This window comes from Orcinus orca, chromosome 11, assembly GCF_937001465.1.
Source record: "Orcinus orca chromosome 11, mOrcOrc1.1, whole genome shotgun sequence".
Lineage (NCBI taxonomy): Eukaryota > Metazoa > Chordata > Mammalia > Artiodactyla > Delphinidae > Orcinus > Orcinus orca.
The window spans coordinates 26,641,086-26,660,885 of NC_064569.1; the positions used below are offsets into that span (position 1 = coordinate 26,641,086).

Sequence of the window (19,800 nt, forward strand, 5' to 3'; positions counted from 1 at the left end):
ATTTCTCAACCCACCCCTTTCATTTTACAAAGTACCTGCTAAATACACATGGGTTAGCCAAGTCCATGACTGGAAGACTGTTGATCACAGAAGAGGAATCTAGAAGACAATTGAGTCAGAGCGATTAGCTATTTTTCAAATTTCTTTTTTTTTTAACTCTTTCACCATCTTATCTATGGAATTTGTTTTTATTCTTTAAGGATAACACTTAGCTAAGTACTTATAAATAATAAATGCAAAGTAATAAAATAATTAACCAGAGGTGATATAACTAAAGAGGGAAAAACTGATATTCACTACAAATGTAAGAAATATCCACCACATGTTAAAAACTTCATTAAGAGAGTCCATTGTGGTCCTGCTCACCTGTTTTCTAAATTTCATCACAAAGCATATTTCAAATGAACAATAATCTGTGACTACATTAGCAAAAAGAAAAAAAAATCTAATGTGAGAGATGGAAAAGAATTTAGGCCATCTAAAAACTCTAATTACTCTAATTCTGGGGCTTGCCATTCCACAGAGGTCAGAACTTTGCTATAGAACAGCTTTATTTATACCTTCCTGGCAATAGGAAAGACAGGCCAGATTCCCAAGTGTTCACATTCATTTGTATTCGTTGCATTTACTCAAATATAACAGAAGAGGGCAGCACACATCTGGTTAACTTAAACATGTCTGGTGGCCACATCAAAATAGTTGTCTAAATTTGCCCAACAATTCCTAAATTATCCCTTAGCACAGCCGTTGAAAAAGGTGAAAAGAGCATAAAGGAATTCATCCTTTAAGACTCCTGAGTTTCTACAAAAGGGAATCATTGAGCTAATCAAGCTGCAAAATGGAAAAACAAAGACTTAAATAAAAAATAGAAAGTATTCTCCAAAGCTAAGAAAATGGAAATATTTTTTACATTTGAAAGACTTTTACTGAGTATGATAATCTGAACACCAGCTACTCAACGAATCAGATCTTGCTCCTCTTAAAAAACAATAATTAATAAGTTACTCTGCAACAAAGGCCACCTTATAAAAGGGTCTCTGTCTTCAGTGATGTTCTCTTGAATTAACTTAAATCAAGCCTATCTTATATTCTACTTTGCATCGCAGGCAACTTTAGTGTGTTTGCAATGTCTTATACAAAAGCATGAGCAATTTTCATGAATTTTGGTATTCTGGAGTTATACAAGCAGGTTTTGTTACAATAGAGAACATGTTGGCTTTAGAACAAGTGATGCTTAGATTCAAGCCTTTGAACATAAATTTCAGTAGAGGCTTATTAATTCGACTTTAAATCCAGAATTTGTGGTAATTTGGCTTAAATATTACATATATAACATATAGGGAAAGAGGTTTGCTAAGCAAATACATAGTCTAAGCAGTTAGCAAGAGGAAATGCTGCAATTATTTAAGAATAATTGAATTTTTAATTTTAACTTTTTTGCAAAATCTTTTTTGCAGAAATATAATGTGTGCATTTCTAACTAGCTTCGCAGGTGATCCTAGTACATCAGCCTGATACCAGTAAACAGACTGCTCTTTGATTATTTTAGAACACCCAGCACATGCTCTTTCTTGGAGTAGATGAGTAACATAACTGATCAGCTAAAGCCTGAACTTTTACTAGCTAGTGCTTTGTCAACCTAGTGTGAGCTATATTGTATGATTTCTTTTTTTTTTATTGTATGATTTTAAAATGACAAAAATAAAAGTAGATTTCCCATTCAGGTTAGCTTTCTCTGTCAGTTACTGACAATTTAATATATATAAAATAAACATTCTAAGATTTCTAACAATTCTTGCTTTTGATAAATAAAACCTATTTTCAGAAAACTGTAAAGATGATTTCCTTCTCTAATATCCTACTATTAATCATGGAAAAGTTTGTATTGCATGCTTTTCTCAATGCACCTATGGGATTGACAATATGCCGGTGTGTCCGACGATGCGTACCATTTTGGAATAGCAAATCTAACTGCTGAGCAAGTAATTACCATCATGTTCAGGTTCAGAACTTGAAGATCTTTCATTATGTTAATAGATCCCTTATTTTTAGATGTAGCTAAATACCAAATATGAATGGCCACGTATGTCCTAAGGTACTTGAGAACTCTCAGCACTAATTTTGTGTCACTAATTTTTAAATACTGTATTTAATTAAGGAAAAAGCCTTGTCTTTTCTATTGGCATCATTCAGGGGAAAAAAAAAAGCTTAATCCAGATGTTTCTGTGTGAATGCACATTCCTCACTAAATCTCTCAGGCAGCTGCTTAAGTTATTGTTACTAACACGTTGCTCTGTTGTCTCTTCGTATACGTGTCTAATTTATCAGTTTCTTATAGATTGTCAGCAGCCTGCTGCCTCCGTACCGCCACAGCGCTCACAACTAGCCGGGGGGCAAGACTGCCTGACTCTCAGGTAAATTCTGATGTCCTCACTCTTCCCACCCAGTTGCACATCAGTTCCATAGACCCCGAAGCTCTCCTTTCCCACATCATGACTGCCTATACATAATTATACTTGCCACATTTTATTTCAATTATGGGCTACACAGACACATACTGGATTCCTGAAGTCCACACATGCCCACTGAAAATGCAAGAGAGCTAGAGTTCATTTTACTGGCCACTGGCATGTAGCCTAAGGCGGCCTTCAGCTCCCCTGTGTGGGTAAATACTTGGTTAGCCCAGCGTTTCATTACCGTCCAAAATATAAAACCTGGAATTGCTTGTCTTTTGTCCTCAGGATGTATTTCCCAGGCAAACAATTAGGAAGGATATAAAGCATATCTGATGTCTGTTCCAAGACAACTTTATGAAAGTGTTTCTGTCCACTCAGTACCCTCAATGAAACTGAAATTGAAAGGTAGAGAAAACCTTGTAATAGGCATTCAAAAAAAGAATATTTGCAGTGATAGTGCCTTTTATGTAAGATTAACTGAAGAATTTTAAAGGCAGGTCTACATACTCCCTGGATGCTAAACTGGAGAGTTTGCTAAACAATTTCTTTTCCAGTGAAAGCTTTGCAAATCCATTATGAACTTACCTTTATGGTAAATTCCACAGGCGAACTTCCACACATCATCAGAGCACCCCATCAGGACCTAATCATTTTCTTGAAATCCTTCATCTCCAGTTATTTGGCCTCCAGTGGTGTCTAGTTTTTATAGTCTGGTTGTGGCTGTTATAGCCTGCTTGTTGTTCTCTCCTTATTTTAATATAACTGTTGCTCTTCTCCCAGGATAAGGCTTCTGTTGAGTAAGGGCAGGCCCAGACATACTTCCATGTATGTCTGAGGAGTAGATGTCAGTAGCAGGCTGCATGTGGTCATGGGTTAGAGCTGAGAGCTGGGGAGCCGCAAGTGCTCCCTGGAAACACAGCAGCAGCCAAAGCCCCGGTGATGACTTGATCTCTCAAGTGGTTGTGCAGCCAGCTATTTAAGTGGGACATCAAGTGAGCAGAAGTTATGTGATTAAATAGGCTCCAAGCCAGCATCTTCCAACTGATGTCTCAGCCTGCTGTTCCCACCACTTCCAGCAACAGGTTTTTACTTCAGGAAAGTTCTTCATTAACATACAAATGCCATTAGTAATTTCAGTCATTAAGTAACTGAATATAATTATAAATGTTCAAACCCATTTCAGTGGGATCCTACGTGTGTAATGTAGAAGGACGTGGGCTCTTAGCCTGCAGTCCGTTCTCCACAAAGTGCCCCCACCCCACCCAGGGCCTGGGGCAGTGCCAGGCGCGCAACAGAAGTTCAGGGAGTGAATGAGCTCTGGAATCACATTACTGGGTTTGATCGCGCCTCGCCTCTGACACCTACTAACTGCGTAATCTTGGAAAGTTACTTTTGCTGGCTAAGATTTCGTTTCCTTACTTGTAAAGTGAGAAAGAGAACGGCTACTGGGAGGATTCAGCAAGGCACAGGCCTGGGCCACAGTGTGCTCTCAATAGCTGTTACTACCACTAACCATTCTTAGTACCTAACCATTCCTTAAGACAGAAATCTGCTGTCTCTCATAACCTCTCTAATTTGAGAAGGCTACTGTATTAAGTGTTTCAATTAGATAAGAAATGGAAAGGCTAATGAGGAATCTTTTTAAGTTTAATAATTTATTTCACCTTGCTTTTTTTTTTGAGAACCAGTTTGACTAAATGATTAGAACTTATTATGATTAAATGATTATGATTATTATGATTAAATTATTTGACTAGAACTTATCAAATACAGTATTTACATTCAAGAAGTGATTCCTCAATCTGTAAACCAAAAATATGCTTCTGTCACACAATATACACAGTGCAATTGTATTTTATGCAAATTAAAAATAGTAATACTATAATATGAAATATTTATAATCTATCACTTTAAGAAATCTGAAATAATAAAAAAAATTTTATTTATCATGAAACGACACAATGTGTTGGGCCGAGGTATAACCCATGTTTAAGCCATTACTACACACTTCAGCTGGTCAAACAGAAATGCTTGCCTTCCTTTATCAAGAAGAGTATTGAACTCCATGGGTCTTCAAACACTTACGCCTCTTGTACGATGTGACCACCCTGTGCTACTTGCCGTAACTTATGCTGAATAACATGTTTAGTCCCCTAAAAAGAAACTCATTCTAAATCATGCAGATTTAACAGAAAGAAACTCCATTAGGTCTGTGGGAAAGTCTATCTGCTGCTCTATTTCCCGGGCCATCTCACTCTTTCTGGAGGGTGGAGGAAGAATCCTGTCATGCAGTATTTTCTTAGTCCTTGTGTTGAAACTCTAGCTCTCCCATGTTTACCTATCACATTTTAAAATAGATAGGAAAAATCATTTTTATCACTGCTTGTCCTAACTAGTGCAGAATAGCATATCTCCATTTAAACTAAATTTATAGCAGTTCAAAGAGTAAGGGAAGTAAGGGTGACCCCAAGCTGAGCAGTATTGTACATAATTATGATTCTGTATTAAAACTCAAGAGATATACATAGTATACCAAAGATAAAAATTGTTTAGTGCTCATTTTTAATGACTTGAATAATAGTGTTAGTTTTTTTAAAATTATGATTAAATTAATAAATAACAATAATAAACCTTGAATAGCTTTCTAACTAACACTCCTGGCAGAAATTATTCTATGGTTTCAAAGTATAAAGGAAAAAAGCAGAGTTTGGGCTTCCCTGGTGGAGCAGTGATTAAGAGTCCGCCTGCTGATGCAGGGGACACGGGTTCGTGCCCCGGTCCGGGAAGACCCCACATGCCGCGGAGCGGCTGGGCCCGTGAGCCATGGCCGCTGAGCCTGCGCGTCCGGAGCCTGTGGTCCACAACGGGAGAGGCCACAACAGTGAGAGGCCCGCGTACCGCAAAAAAAAAAAAAAACCAAAAAAAAAAAGAGTTTTAGAAAAATGCCAATCTTTTTCAATTAAAAAAAAATACCTATAGTGTGATTTTCCCCCTACTAGTCACATTTTAAGAGGTCTGAACCCAAATCTGTTTTGTAGTATTACTTTAGGAAATTCAATGATTTTGCATCCTTATTCTCCAATACTTTTCAGCAAGACGTTGATGAGCCTGAGCATCTCTGTGTTCATTTAAACTGGAGGCTCTCAGACGTGGTCATTTTCAAAGTCTTCATTATATACTTGCTCTCCTGTCATATTTACACTACCAAGCTAAAGCAGGTAGGGGGAGCCCTTAGAGCAGATCAGACTTCCACAGGCAAATTAGTTCTCCTATTGAATCTACCAGAGAACTGTAGAATCCTCTAAAACCTTGGTCCAGCATGTCTGTGTCCCCAGGAACTTCTTTGAAATGAAGATTCTCAGGTCACACCCCACACCTATTGAATCAGAATCACTCCCGGTGATTGCTATGCAGTCATTAAAGTTCAAAAAGAACTGATCTAAAGAAATCTTGCAACTAACCCAGAGACCTAGGGGAATGAGACTGTGTGAAGAAATTGAAAAGAGTGATTGCTGGGGAGGCGTTCACATACTATTTCCCCAGTGCATTTCATTTTTCTTTTGGGGGGCATTTTTTTGAAAAATCTGCAGTTGTCTTGGCATGCTTTAGATTTAAGCCATTTTCTGTGCAAAATTCCTGTGAAAAGAATGTCTGTTGAACCCTTACAACTGTGTCTAGCCCCTTGTAAATGCATTTCTGGCTGACATGCTTGTTTCTCATTTGCAGTCCTGACATAGCTCTGCCCGATGAGCAGCCACATTCCAGCTCTCAGTGCGCCCCTCTACACTGTCTCTCCAAGCCTCCTTACCCCTAGTCTTCATCTCCCGTGGACGAATACCTGGGGTGAACGTTTTGTAGCCACACACAGGATACTGCCCAAGATCCAGCGCGTGTTTTCTTCTCGGTGGTTAGATGTTTGATTGAATTAATGGCCATCATTTTGCAAGATGAGAGGAAGTTGGGAAGAATAACACAAAGCACAGACTCCGGTGTGATAAAATACTTTATGGTTTCTCTAAGTCACAGATAAACTTCTGCAATCAAATGGCTACAGTTCAGTTAAATCAAAATAAATGAAACAGGAAATATGTATCTCAGATGGCTGGCTTTACCTCGATAGCTTAAGAGAGACCTCAGACAATGTAAAACACATATATTGTAAAATCATCTTTCCTTACACTTCAAATTCAGCTACAGAAGTTGATTCTAATTTTTTGGTCATTGATATTTACTTTGTACTTTATTTGCCACATGATTTATGTCTATAAAAATCATTTCTATGAGAGATGAACTTCATTTATTTTAAAATACACATAATTTGCTCAATTAAGTATGATTTTAATTTAGTCTGAAATCTAGAATTGGCCAGACTGTGGTCATTTTTCTTGCACAAAGTGATAAATGAGGTGCATCGGAATGTTAACAATAACTGTATTTTGCTGCTACACTGGTATTGTTTATGCACTTACTTTCTAATCGGTAGCTCATTGTCTGCTGTTTTTTCTGTTTTGTTTTTTTTTTTAACTAGAATTCTTCACTGGACATTATTAAGTAAATCTAAAGAAGAGACTATGTTATGATTCATTGACTTATTCAACTTTTGATGGCATCTTTAATTTTTTTTAAATTGCAGACAAGTAGATGCACTGGTGCTGCTCCTTTGTGTGTGTATATGTGTATGTGATAATGTTAAAGAAGGCTAAATAACGTGAAGGGAAAAAAATGGTGTGTTTATTTAATGACCAGAATTTTTTTTACTTCTCCCCAATTCAGGGTCTACTATGAGTATTTCTTGTTACAAGATACCAAGTATAAATGGGAAAAATATATGCATATGTAAGTTAGCCTTTGGTTAATTAATTTACCCAGAAAGTGTTCAAATTCTGATTAAAATTGTATGTTCTGTTGTTGTTAGGTTTTTTTCATAATGCATCTTCCTTGCCAAAAAAACAACAGGTAATAAACCTTAGCTCACTGTCTACTTTTGACAAACACTCAGGTGCCTACAATCATTATGTTATATTGAGACAATACATGTTCCTAGTTAATTTACAGATTCTGCTGAGTAACTTTTATGACTTAATTTAAGGCAGTGGATTTTCACAGCAAAATTAATTTTGCACATAATCTGACAAACAAGGAAAACAACTAATTGAGCTGAAAGGTCTAACACTCTTGGGCTCCTTATATCAAGTGCTGCCCACACACCTGCTCCTATCCCTCATTCCTTGTTTAGTCAGGTAGCCTTAACTTGTTTAAAACCATACCGGTTTGACCTTTTCGTGTAATGATATCTGTAACTTCTCTTTAAAACAAAACAATCCTCACTATTAACACAAAAGGTAGTTAACAATGCAGGGCTCTAACAATGGCGATCCAGTAGGAGCCACTCAGCTTACTTAGTGGAAGTGGTGGAACACTAGTAGAGTGGCCCATCAAAGGTGGCAGCCAGTCGGCAAGTCGTAAAGCACAGAGCAGGAGCTCTCATCAATCGTACACCTATTAAGTAGTGGTCACTGTTACCAAAGCAACCAAGGGATTTTGAATTCCTCATATGAGTGCTATTTTCAACAGTGTCATGTATTATGCAACTTGCAGTAGTTGGAAATCTTCACCAAAATAGGGATTCAGGTTAAAATACGGAAAAAGAAACAAAACAAATCTTCATAAAGCCCTGATCATGGCCACCTAAACTTCTGCTCTTTCCACTTGCATTGCCTTGCTATTCTAAACATTTTCTTTATTTTATTGGTGTTGTATCTGCCTGGTACCAGTCTTAGTGAGACTGTGTGGATTTTATTAGAGTTCAGTTAAAGGAAGCTCCCCCACCCCCGTCCCTGCTTTTTCTTTTTCAAACATCATGTGTTCAGACCTGAGAAGTGGCATAGCTGCTAAGTTGACTTTTAATTAAAAACTGTGCCTGAGGGAAAATATGCCTTTTTAAAAAGTACCTCAGAACATTTTCCTATATTGCCTCATCAGTTTTGTTGGTGGTGCAGGGAATTCAGCAGTGAGTATTGTCTGTGTGTAACTATAGGGCATTTGTGCTCTCTTACGCTATATTTGTGACCAGCTGAAAAGCTGGGTCATAGACAAAACACTTATTTCTTCCAATAAAAAGTTTATCATTAAGTCTATTATATACTAGTTTTATTTCAGTTCATTATATTAACAGAGTGGGAAATGCTTGTTTTGAAATAGTAATTCTATAAAAATGTTAATTTTAGCAAACTTTGCCAGAAAGATATAGAAACTTGGAAATAAATTTCTAATTTTCAGCACAAAACTAGATTGTAGTCCCTAAGCAGTAAGAGAGAGTTCCATGTATTTATACTGTGGCTTCACTTAGTATAGTTTAAACTGGGCCATATCTATATTTATTTATAGGCATTTAAAATGGACAAATATGTATAGCATTGATAAAAATCAGTACCTGTAAAGAAACATCAGGATTTAAAAGGAAACTGGAAAACTGAAGAACTAGTGAAAATAAAAAAGAATAAACCTCAATAAGACTAGTTGAAGACAGACTTGGGGAAGAAAAACCAACTATAGAAGTATAATGACAATACTGGCTAATTATTGCAAACACAGTGGGCAAAGATTAAAGATAACTAGCAAGACTTTAAAAAGTAAGCACAATTACCATACTGAAAAGAATAGGATGCAGAAATACTTTACTACTGAGGATTTTTCTTAGTTAAAAAAATAAAATATTTAAAATAAAAAGGAGCAATAAATTGCCTTTGGTCTGGGTGCACAGGGGCATACAGGACCCAGAATTAATCATTCCAATCAACTCATGATTCATCATATCCCTTTTTCATATCCAGTTCTGTTTCAATAAGAGGAATTTGGAGAACTTGGTGAAAATAGAAAGTTATTAAATAATTAAGAAAAGATTTATAAAGATTATACTTTAGCCTAGGGAAGAAGAGGTACAATAGTGATCATCAAGAAAATTTAACAAAGGATAGGTACCAACTATGGCTGCCGTTACGAAGATTAGAATAAAAAAAATGTCTTCGGTCTGAAGGATTTATATTAACTCTTGGAAGGAGACTTTAAACAGTAGGAAATTAATCATCAAAATTGATAATCATAAGGAAGATTTGTTTTTTAAGAATTAAATATTACTGGTGGTCTAGTAAGGATTAAGTTATGTGGCAAGAAATCTTACCATAATGTATTATAATTCTGGGATTCCATAATTCTATGGTTCTTTTATTTAAAATTTAAAAATACATTAAATTTATACTGGTTAGTCATAAAATATTTTATCCCTTGAAAATAGGATAGCAATCTTAATTTTTCGAAGATATTTGGTTAAAAAACAAAACAGGGTTGTCAGTATTATTTTTCCTTCCAGCTATATTTCATAATATCTTTAAAGTTGTCCAGAATGTAGTAATTTTACCATAAAAAGCCTCAATTGTCAGAGTCTAAAAAAACAAACGTCCTCAGGAATACTTCAGAAATAGGTATGCAATCCCTCAGGGGGACAAATTCTTCTCAAATTTTATCTTTTCTTAAAAGGATCTTCAGTCTACAATATTTGCTTTTTCCATGCTTTGAAAAATTTTCCTGTACAGATAGTCTTTCTGTTTCAAACAAGCATGAAACACCAGTCAAATTAATCAACTGTGAATGTGGACATTTCCTGATATTCTGTTTTAAATAAAATCTTTACAATTCTCAATTGGAAATTACAAAATATGAAAAGGAAGAAATGAAATATATTTTCTACAGAGCTAAGAATGGCAAATTTAATGTGTAATTGTTATAATCAATCAGCCAAAAGACATAATCTGTATCTCAGAAAGACACATCATGGGAAACTGATGGATTTCCACCAAGGAACTGTGCTAGTTCAACCCATGATGCCACAAATGTGTTAATATTGTAGATATAAAGTAGGACTAGATTCAAAAGGAACTCTTAGGATAAAGTTCATAATTTAAAAAATTTACCCTCTATGTTTTTTGTTTGTTTATAAACCAGAGTAATTTAAAATAGTCCTTATATTTAAGATTTCAAAAAATTTACAAGAATATGTTTTCATTAAATAGAATACAATTCTTCAAAAAGCTGTTAAATTGAAGATGTGATAGATAACATGATCAGTACTGATATTGACAAGCAATTTTTATTTTAAAATCACTTTCTGTGGACGTACAAGACCAATCTAGCTCCCGAGTGACCTTTTCCATTGTTTGTAATAATGCCCCCAGATGAGTTGTATCTGTAATTTAATTCATCTTTATTTAAATGACAAGTTAACTGCCACAGTCCTTGATACATTGCATTTGTATCCTGATCCTATTATATTTACATCTGAAAGATTTCATCTAGACATCTCTTTTGTCCTTCTTAAAGAATAACTTAAAAAGATATTTAGTATTAAGATATGTTCCCTAATCAAGGATTTTCCAGAAATAATATTCTACTTATGAAGAAGAGCAGCAATTAACTGCCTTTAGTGTAAGGGTGTGAGTGCATAAAAGTATGCCGTGTAAAATGTTTGCATGAGATATTTCACATCATGTAAGCTTTCCCATATTCATAATATGAACACTATAGAAAATCTTATTTCTCTTGTGATCTCTCCATTAGGAATGTAAGGAGATTCTTTCCTATATCTGGTCTCCTTTCCATATTGAAATGCATGGCTCTAATCCCTGGTGTATTTTCATCCTTTTCCTCTAGAGTTATTTGAAATTTGCCCTATTTAAACTGAAGCCTGGATAAACTGCTGAGCCAGATTATTTCTGTGGTTGGAGTTTAATTGCTATAGAACATTGGTTGAGAACATGTTTTTATTTTAACTTCTTTTTCTTTCAAAATTATTCTGTTATGGTCCTCTAATGAAAACACTGAGAAGTAAATCTGATGCTTTCTAGTATGACTGTTTTTCTTTTTAAAAAGTCATTTTAAAACAAATATCAGAGAACTATAAAGAGAAATGGCATCATTTTGTTGACAAATCATTATTCAGTGATAATGGAGATACAGAATGAATCATTTTGTTGTTTGAGTTCAAAGATATGATTGTGCACCAAATCTTAGAGGAAGTAAATGATTTTAACTTATTGTCACAAAGTTTTCAGCTCAATGGTGTGACTGTTAGTCAATTAAACAATTCTTTGAAAATATTTTATGACATTTTTGTAATCTACTCAGTGTTTTTATTTGCATGATTATGCATATGTGATGAACCATACATAATTCTAACACTGTATTTCTTTCCAGTATTAACACTTGTGTAATGTGTGGCCAACCCTGATTTGTACACTGTATGATTATTGTTGTAATGGTCCTGCTATTCTTACATTTAATTGCAATTTTGTTATTATGCCTTTTGGTGTTAAATGATGTGAAGTGTTTCCACCTAATGATAATACCATATGAAAACTTGACTAAAAGACTGACCTAAGACACTCTCTGTTGCTAATTATTTTTTTAAATCCAAATTTCATAGGAAACTTGTTCTCGAAGACAAATGCCTTTATTTTAAATCCAAAAAATTATTTTATGAATTTATTTTTGCTTGTCCTTTTAAACTTTTTTTGTTGACAATCCTAAGTGAATGTCTCAAGGGAGAATCCATACAATATGTGCTTGTATTTATATTTGATCATGCACTCAATGGTTGGAAAAGGCACTACAGTGCTAAGAAAATAACCGAGGCCAATACATCAATTCTTTTATCTTGGTTTATGTTACCAACCGCATATGGTGTAATGCATAACTCTTTCCAGTAAATAAACTGGTTATCTTTCATTCATTTCATCTATGGTACCATTTTATCAGTTTGAGCAGTTTGTCCGTATTTTATGTTGATTTGTACTTACAAAAAAAGGAAAAATTTATGAATTTCTATGATTTATATATTTACTCGAAGTGAACGCTTATTCAAACTAAAAACTGAATGCTTCGCTTTGACGTTTCTACACAATCTTATTAAGAAATGTGTGTCAACTTTGCTCATTTTCTCCATTTATCATCACTCCTACTTGTAATCTTTTCTAAAAGGTTGTTTTGGCAGGAGGATACGCTTAGCTGAATTAAATTAGAAATGTACCAACATGAAGGAAATGCCTGTTCTTAAAAAACGGAAACAGTATTTTAATGAAAGAAGAATGAAGCTTGTATGCTTTATTTTGGGAGACAATGCTTTGTCCTCTTTCATATGAAGAAACATCAGAGTCTCAAACCTGAGGAAAGTTAATTGGCTAGCCCCCCCCCCCCTTCAGATATGTGCTGTGGCAAATGGGCTGCTTTGGGAGCCACCTGCTCTGACCTGGCTTTATTTCTGGAGGCGGGAAAGCCAGAATATGGACTTAACGTGAGGTTCCAAGGAGTTGAAACCTCTAATGCAATCCTCGTTTTAATGAATCGAATTAACCCACCATGGGCACTGCAACGGTCCCAGCTAAAGTTGCCTGCTTACCTGTTGAATAAATACAACACTAGAAATAATAGTGTAAACTTCCCTAACAATCTTTTTTTGTCTCTGAAAGCTATTGTTTTTCTTTGATATTATGTGTATTTGATCCTTGATCTTCTCATATACAATAAAGCTGATAGCCTGCTATATTCAAAAGCTAGAAAAACTGGATCAGCCTCCAGGAGCATCGTCTCTCGTCTTCCTACATTTTGTAGGCAACTGGGATAGCACTATACAGAGAGCAATGTGGAGGTTTCCTGCAACCCCACTGAGGAGAAGAACCCAGAATTGATGGGATTTCATGCAAGGGGTTTTCTTAGTTTTTGGTTATACACACATTGACTAGCGCATTGTAGGAACTCAGTACAATTCCTTGGCTCCTTGCCATCTAGCTTTTCTCATAACACATGTGGAATTGTTATGGAACCTAATGTCACCTACTATAATATGAGCAGGCACTAAATGCCAGCTCACTGGGGGAAATGGTCTTTAAATGAAGTGAATGGCTATTCCTATCATTCTTTCCTTGTCAATCTAAAAACTGTATCTCTAATGCTGTATTTGAAGGAGCCTTAATGTGTACAGTGAAATAATCTGACTGAGTCCGTTCTTAAACATTTTATGAATCAACTATCGCTTAAATACCTTAAGAAGAAACTCAGGATAATTCATCTACAACATAACTGTCAAGGAAGATAAATCTCACTGTAAAAAAATATTGCCGGTTTCAAAAGTAAACAAAATGTATAATGTAATTTAAATGTAAAAAGCAATATAAACAAATCATAACTCTAGTGACATCCTGTTAAATAGTAAAGAAATGTTATAACGGTCTACATAATTTGTGAGACTCAGTGCAAAATTAAAATGCAGATCTCCTTGTTCAAAAATTATTAAGAATTTCAAGACAGTGACAGCAGACATTAAACTAACAGGGAGTTCTAGGCACAGGGCCCTGTGTGACTGTAGAAGTCCACATGCCCATGAAGCCAGCCTTTTCCCAGAATATGCTGAAATAATGATTCAGAACCGCAATACAATGTAGCTATCCAGAACCTGGGCTTTATTTTTAACAGAATGGATTTTCCAGTTTCTGTGCTTGGAAGAAAAAAATAATGTGCTTTTGTTCTGGGAAAAAAAATTAATGCTATTACCTCAAAGAGTTATAAATCAATCTTGCAATACTCCCATATTCCAACACAGTCATACTTTTCAACTCAAAACTTCTGAACTCTCACATACGTACCAAGTTGTACAGAGATTATAAAAATCATTAAAAAATCTTCAAAATTGTCAGCAGTAGACATTTTAATTAATGTATATTAAAGTAAAACTAATTTAACAACCCTACTGATACCTTCATCATTTGACTTCCTTTGAAGTTATAAATTATTAATGTCAGTCAAATGTCACAGGAATAGTCACCTCATTTAAAAGATCTATTAGCCCAAGATTAATAAGTGATTCATATCAACTTTTCTTCTAAATAAATCAAAGGGGAAAAATTATTTACCTCATGAAACCTATTGAAACTGAAAATAAGCTACCCTATGTGTAAGAAAGGGAGAAAATAAAATATATGTAATTTTTCCTGTTTTTGATAAAGTAACAGTGGAAACCTATAGAAATGGTTATCTGTAAAAGAGCAAAGTGTTGGTGTAAGGGAACAAGTGGGGAGCCAGATTCCTCAGTAGGTGAGTACGTTTTTATATTGTTTTCCTATTTCAACCATGGAAATATAGTATCTATACAAAAATGAAAAAGAAAATAGGTGCTCTCAAACTTCTCACAATGAAGTCAGAAATTAAAATTAGCATAAATTCTAGAGAAATAATTGTTCTAAAGCAGGCTATGTCAGTAGAAGTATTTTCAAAAGCATGGAATTTTGTGCAAATTTTAGCTCTGGCACTTACTTACCAGCTCTGAGACTTTGGAAATGTACTTAACGTCTCCAAGGCTCAACTGTCTCATTTTTAAAAAGAGGATAAAAATGCTTACCTGGTAAGGTTATTGCCAAGATCAACATACATGACATCTTCCAAACAGTGTTTAGCCTTTGGTAGCTAATATTATTTCCAATAACACAGCGCACAGGCTACTGGAGTCCCATATGAATGAAATTCATTCATTCACTTATACATGCATTAATTCAGCAAATATTTATTGAGAATGTATCTTGTGCCAGATACTGCTCCAGGAGATTAAGATACAGCAGAACAAAACAAAGGAGGTTCATGCCTTTTTGAAGTTTGTATCATTTATGTAGCATTGATGAGGGAGACATACAAAGCCAGCAAACATAATAAATATGGAAATACCAAAGTATGTTAGTGAATCTGTTATGGAAAAATTAAAAAGTAGAACACGGAAAAGAGATTGTGCTGGGTTGTAGTGGGGAGAAAGTGAAACAGATTACAGTATTAAATGGTGTGGTCAGGTTGGGCCTTATTAAAAAGAAGAATAAATAAGATAAAAATCATTCTGTTTACATCATGATTGCTTCAGTTTTAAAAATTATTAAATTACATAGGTTGAAAAAAAATTACATAGGTTGTTCAAATTTCTAGAAGTTACTATTCTAAAATATCAAACAGCAATGTACATTAAGCAATAGGATTTTCAAAAACTAGTCTTTTAAAATGTTCTAATAATTTGGAGTAACCATTACAACAATATGCATATATTTTATTTCATGACAATGTTGCTTTAAAATTCCAATATTTATTTTGCAAATAGATATGCCTTCTTGAAGCTGTAGGACATGTTCATTTGTGCTTCGCCAATAAAAATTTGAGTCAAATAATTTTATTCATTGGTCTTATTAATAATTGTCAATTCTAATGAACTTATAATTGACTCTATAAATAATCCTTAAAATAACTCAAAGTTGTTTTTCAATATATAGTCAGAGATTAAGCTATTCTTTCTTCTGGTCCTTAATTCCAACTCTCTCCTCCTTGAATGACCCTTTCATCCAAATTTTCTGTAAAATCAAGGGCATCTTTTAAAATATATTCTCACAGACTTTCTTCCTAATACAAAGGTAAGAGGGATAGTATCACATTGCTAAGCTTTGCATCAGCTTGCTGCTGAGTGTTGCCATTTTTCTTAGATTTACAGAGATCCAGAATTCAAGTTTGGCTATTTCATTAGAATTGACAGAAAGTAATATATATTTAAAACTCAGCCTTCTGTCATGAATAGGTGCCCTAATTCTGGGTTACCTTATTAGAAAATAAAGGCCATGTAACTAAATATATTTATGTAATATGGAAAGGATCTCATCAAATTACATGCCTAGATAAGTATGCATACTTAACAAATATCAAGGATGAAAATAAAATCCAACTGATAAAAATATTACCTATTAAAACTGTTTATTATCTCCTGTGAACTGTCCTTTAATGTCACTTCTTTCTAGCAGATGCAAAAATAAAGCTGACTTGAATTTTGGTATAATTATGATTATGTGATTTTAATTACATAAATCAAACCAGTCAAATGTTATCTTTTATTTTTATTTTTCAAAATTTATTTTTATTTTATTTATTTATTTTTGGCTGCACTGGGACTTTGTTGCTGTGTGCGGGCTTTCTCTAGTTGTGGAGAGCAGGGGCTACTCTTCGTTGCGGTGCACGGGCTTCTCATTGCGATGGCTTCTCTTGTTGTGGAGCACGGGCTCTAGAGTGCAGGCTCAGTATTTGTGGCACATGGACTCAGTAGTTGTGGCTCACCAGCTCTAGAGCGCAGGCTCAGTAGTTGTGGTGCACAGGCTTAGTTGCTCCACGGCATGTGGGATCTTCCCGGACCAGGGCTCGATCCCATGTCCCCTGCATTGGCAGGCGGATTCTTAACCACTGTACCACCAGGGAAGCCCAAAAGTTGTCTTTTAAAAGTGTGCTTTATCTGGAAAGTGGCTGTTCTTTGGACTGGATGATGGCAGCCTACCATTATTTGTAATATCATTTGATTTCCACATCTAATGATTGATGGCAAAAACAAGATTTTTCTGAAATACTCCTTAGAAACACATTTTTATTGGATGTTGAATATTCCAAAGGTGACATTTGAATATGTCATGCACATTACTATATAATTTCTATATATTTTATATTTTAAAAGATAAGTACCTTACATTTAAAAGATATTTTCTTGTTCAATGTACTTCATTAGAACTTTGAAGGTGAGATCAGATCAGTGAAATGGAGTAACTTCTTGTTTCTTCTACTGTTGAAATTAAAAACTAAATGAGCCCCAATGATGTAACTTCTTCTCACTTTGTGTATGAACATTAAAACTGCAGTTTTCTCTTATAAACAATTTAGTTACTACTAAAAGTTCTTATGGCAGTTAGTAGATGAACACTTATTGACTGCATACCACATGCATCAACAGAACCTCAAAGATTTCTTTAAGATTGCAACTGAGCAAAATTATAACAGCTACCAAACATTAAAAACTAGAACATGTGCTGAAATAATGGCATTCTCCTGTCATTTGCAACCCTACACTGAACAATACTGATGCTTCTAGAGCAGTCCTATTATTTAGGACATATGACTACAACATAATATACTTATAATATGTACCAGAACACATCTGATAAAGTTTGAAAACAAGCACAGAAAGCCTACGACCGCATCTATTTTCAGGTGGAAAAATGGCGTCTATGATATTGAACAAATTATTCAAGCACTGATTGTGTTCTTAAATATTCTCTAATCAGCAATGACACAGGGTAATAATGGCTGGGTAAGTGATGATCATACCAGTGAGGCTGTGGAGGCAGTGTCAGCTTTTTAAGTTCAAGATCCTGTTCACAGCCCAGCCTTGCTCATTATACTTGTCCCTGGCAGAGCTTCTCTTTACTTGGATGGGAGTTTCATCTCTCCCTCACTGCCAGCAAGTTTGGGAAAACTTGCTCAGTTCAGGATAAAAAAAACAAATCAGATTATTTTCCTTCAGACTAGTCATTGATGAGTTTCTGCAAACCCCACTCATTTATTTCCAAAATGTTTATTTCTCTTTTCCTAGGTATAAAAGCAACACATGCTTATTGCAGCAAATTTAGAAGATGTGCAAAAGTAGAAAGAAGACAATAAGTTCACCCATAATCTTATCTCTCAGTGAAAACTGCTGTTAACATTTTGGTGACTTTCCTTGAAATCATACTGAATACCTAATTCTGAATCCTGCAATTTTCTCTGAACATTTTTATGGCGATTTTTCCCCTAAGTAATCAAAAGTTTTCAACCACATTATTATTATTATATTTATTTATTTATTTTTTTGGCTGCACTGTGCGGCATTTGGGATCTCAGTTCCCTGACCAGGGATCGAACCCATGCCCCGTGCAGTGGAAGCACGGAGTCTTAACCACTGGACCACCAGGAAAGTCCTCAACTATATTATTTTTAAGGCTGGCATAATATTCTATGGGCTGGATAAATGATACTTTTTAAAAAGAAAATACTGTCCTATTATTGGATATTTAAGTTACTTCCAGACTATTTTAAATAATGATGCCATTAAAATCTTTATACAGAAATTGTCATCTAAATTTCTGACTACTTACAGACCATTCCTTTAGGAGGAATACTGTTAATGGTCATGAATATTTTTCCTTTCAAGCATTTTTCTTCAGTAAATTTCACTGTGTATTTTACTATGTGGAAGTCACTGTGCAAGATGCTACAGAGGATACAAATATGAATTAGATGAATTGCCATCAAGGAGCTTACAATCTAGAAAGGAAAACCAGACAAAGTATTATAACTGTAATACATGGTGGAAAGTGATACATTCCATGAACAAAGGTTTTGATTTGTGCTTTGGAGACTCAAAAATTAGGAGTCTGCTTTCTCACAACGAACTGAAAATCATCCACATGAAAATGTTAATTCCCTGCTTTAAAAATATTTCTGATTGCCCAGTATTCTCATTAAAATGTTATCATATATCTATTTGTGTCTACTTTGAAAAAGGCCTCTACTGGAAGTATCATGTAAATAATATCACTGATTTCAAGTTTATACTTTATCTCTTTCATGGGAAATTTTAGGATGTATTGAATATGGTTATTTTGTATTCTAATGATTCAGAGCTATGTGGGCTACTGCAAATGCCTATAGAGGTGTGAGCCTTGTATTAAAGCAATGGTGTCATTGGAGAAAGATATAAATTTATAATTATAGTTTGGCACTAGTCATATAGCCTGTGTGTGTCACTTTCTATTGACATTGTTATGGCATATACATACATATGCAAAATACAGCAGAGCTTAAATTATAAGTTTTGATAATATTTTGATCATTTTTCAAAATCAAATGGAACTTTTATATGTCTCTTATTTCCATCTACATCAAAAGTCAACAAACTTTCTCTGTAAAGGACCAGATAGTAAATATTTTCAGATTTGCTCTTCATCTGGTCTCTGTCTAAACTACTCAGCTCTGCTGTTGTAATATAAAAGCAGCCATAAACTGTTGGCTGGGCTTAAATGAAACTTTATTTTTGGACATAGAAATTAGTGTTTTACATAATTTCTATATATTATGAAATATTCTTCTTTTGATTTTTCCCCAACTGTTAAAAAAATTAAAACCTATTGTTAGGGGACATCCCTGGTAGTCCAGTGGTTAAGACTCTGCGCTTCCACAGCAGGGGGTGTGGGTTCGATCCCTGGTGGGGGAACTAAGATCCTACAGGTTGCGCAGTGGGGCCAAAAAAAAACTACAAAAAAAAAAACATTGTTAGTTCATGGGCCATACTAAAATAACAGGCTGTGGGCTGGGTTTGGCCCACAGGTCACAGTTCACTGACCTCTTATCTAGATGATATCATTCAAAAACAACAAAGGTGGAACTATCACAACATTCCTAATCGACTATATTCCAA

General features: G+C 34.8%; 1 protein-coding gene across 2 annotated transcripts in view; it reads left to right on the forward strand.

The window, feature by feature from the left end:
- BICD1 (BICD cargo adaptor 1) overlaps positions 1 to 14,908 on the forward strand; it is a 207,196-nt gene extending 192,288 nt beyond the window's left edge. For both annotated transcript variants that reach the window (XM_033430124.2, XM_004270873.3), the window contains 2 exons: positions 2,339 to 2,414; positions 6,183 to 14,908. In XM_033430124.2, the coding sequence (XP_033286015.1) occupies positions 2,339 to 2,414; positions 6,183 to 6,270 (164 nt within the window). In that variant the 3' untranslated portion in view covers positions 6,271 to 14,908. The remainder of the gene's footprint in view (positions 1 to 2,338; positions 2,415 to 6,182) is intronic.
- The last annotated feature ends 4,892 nt before the right edge of the window (positions 14,909 to 19,800 follow it).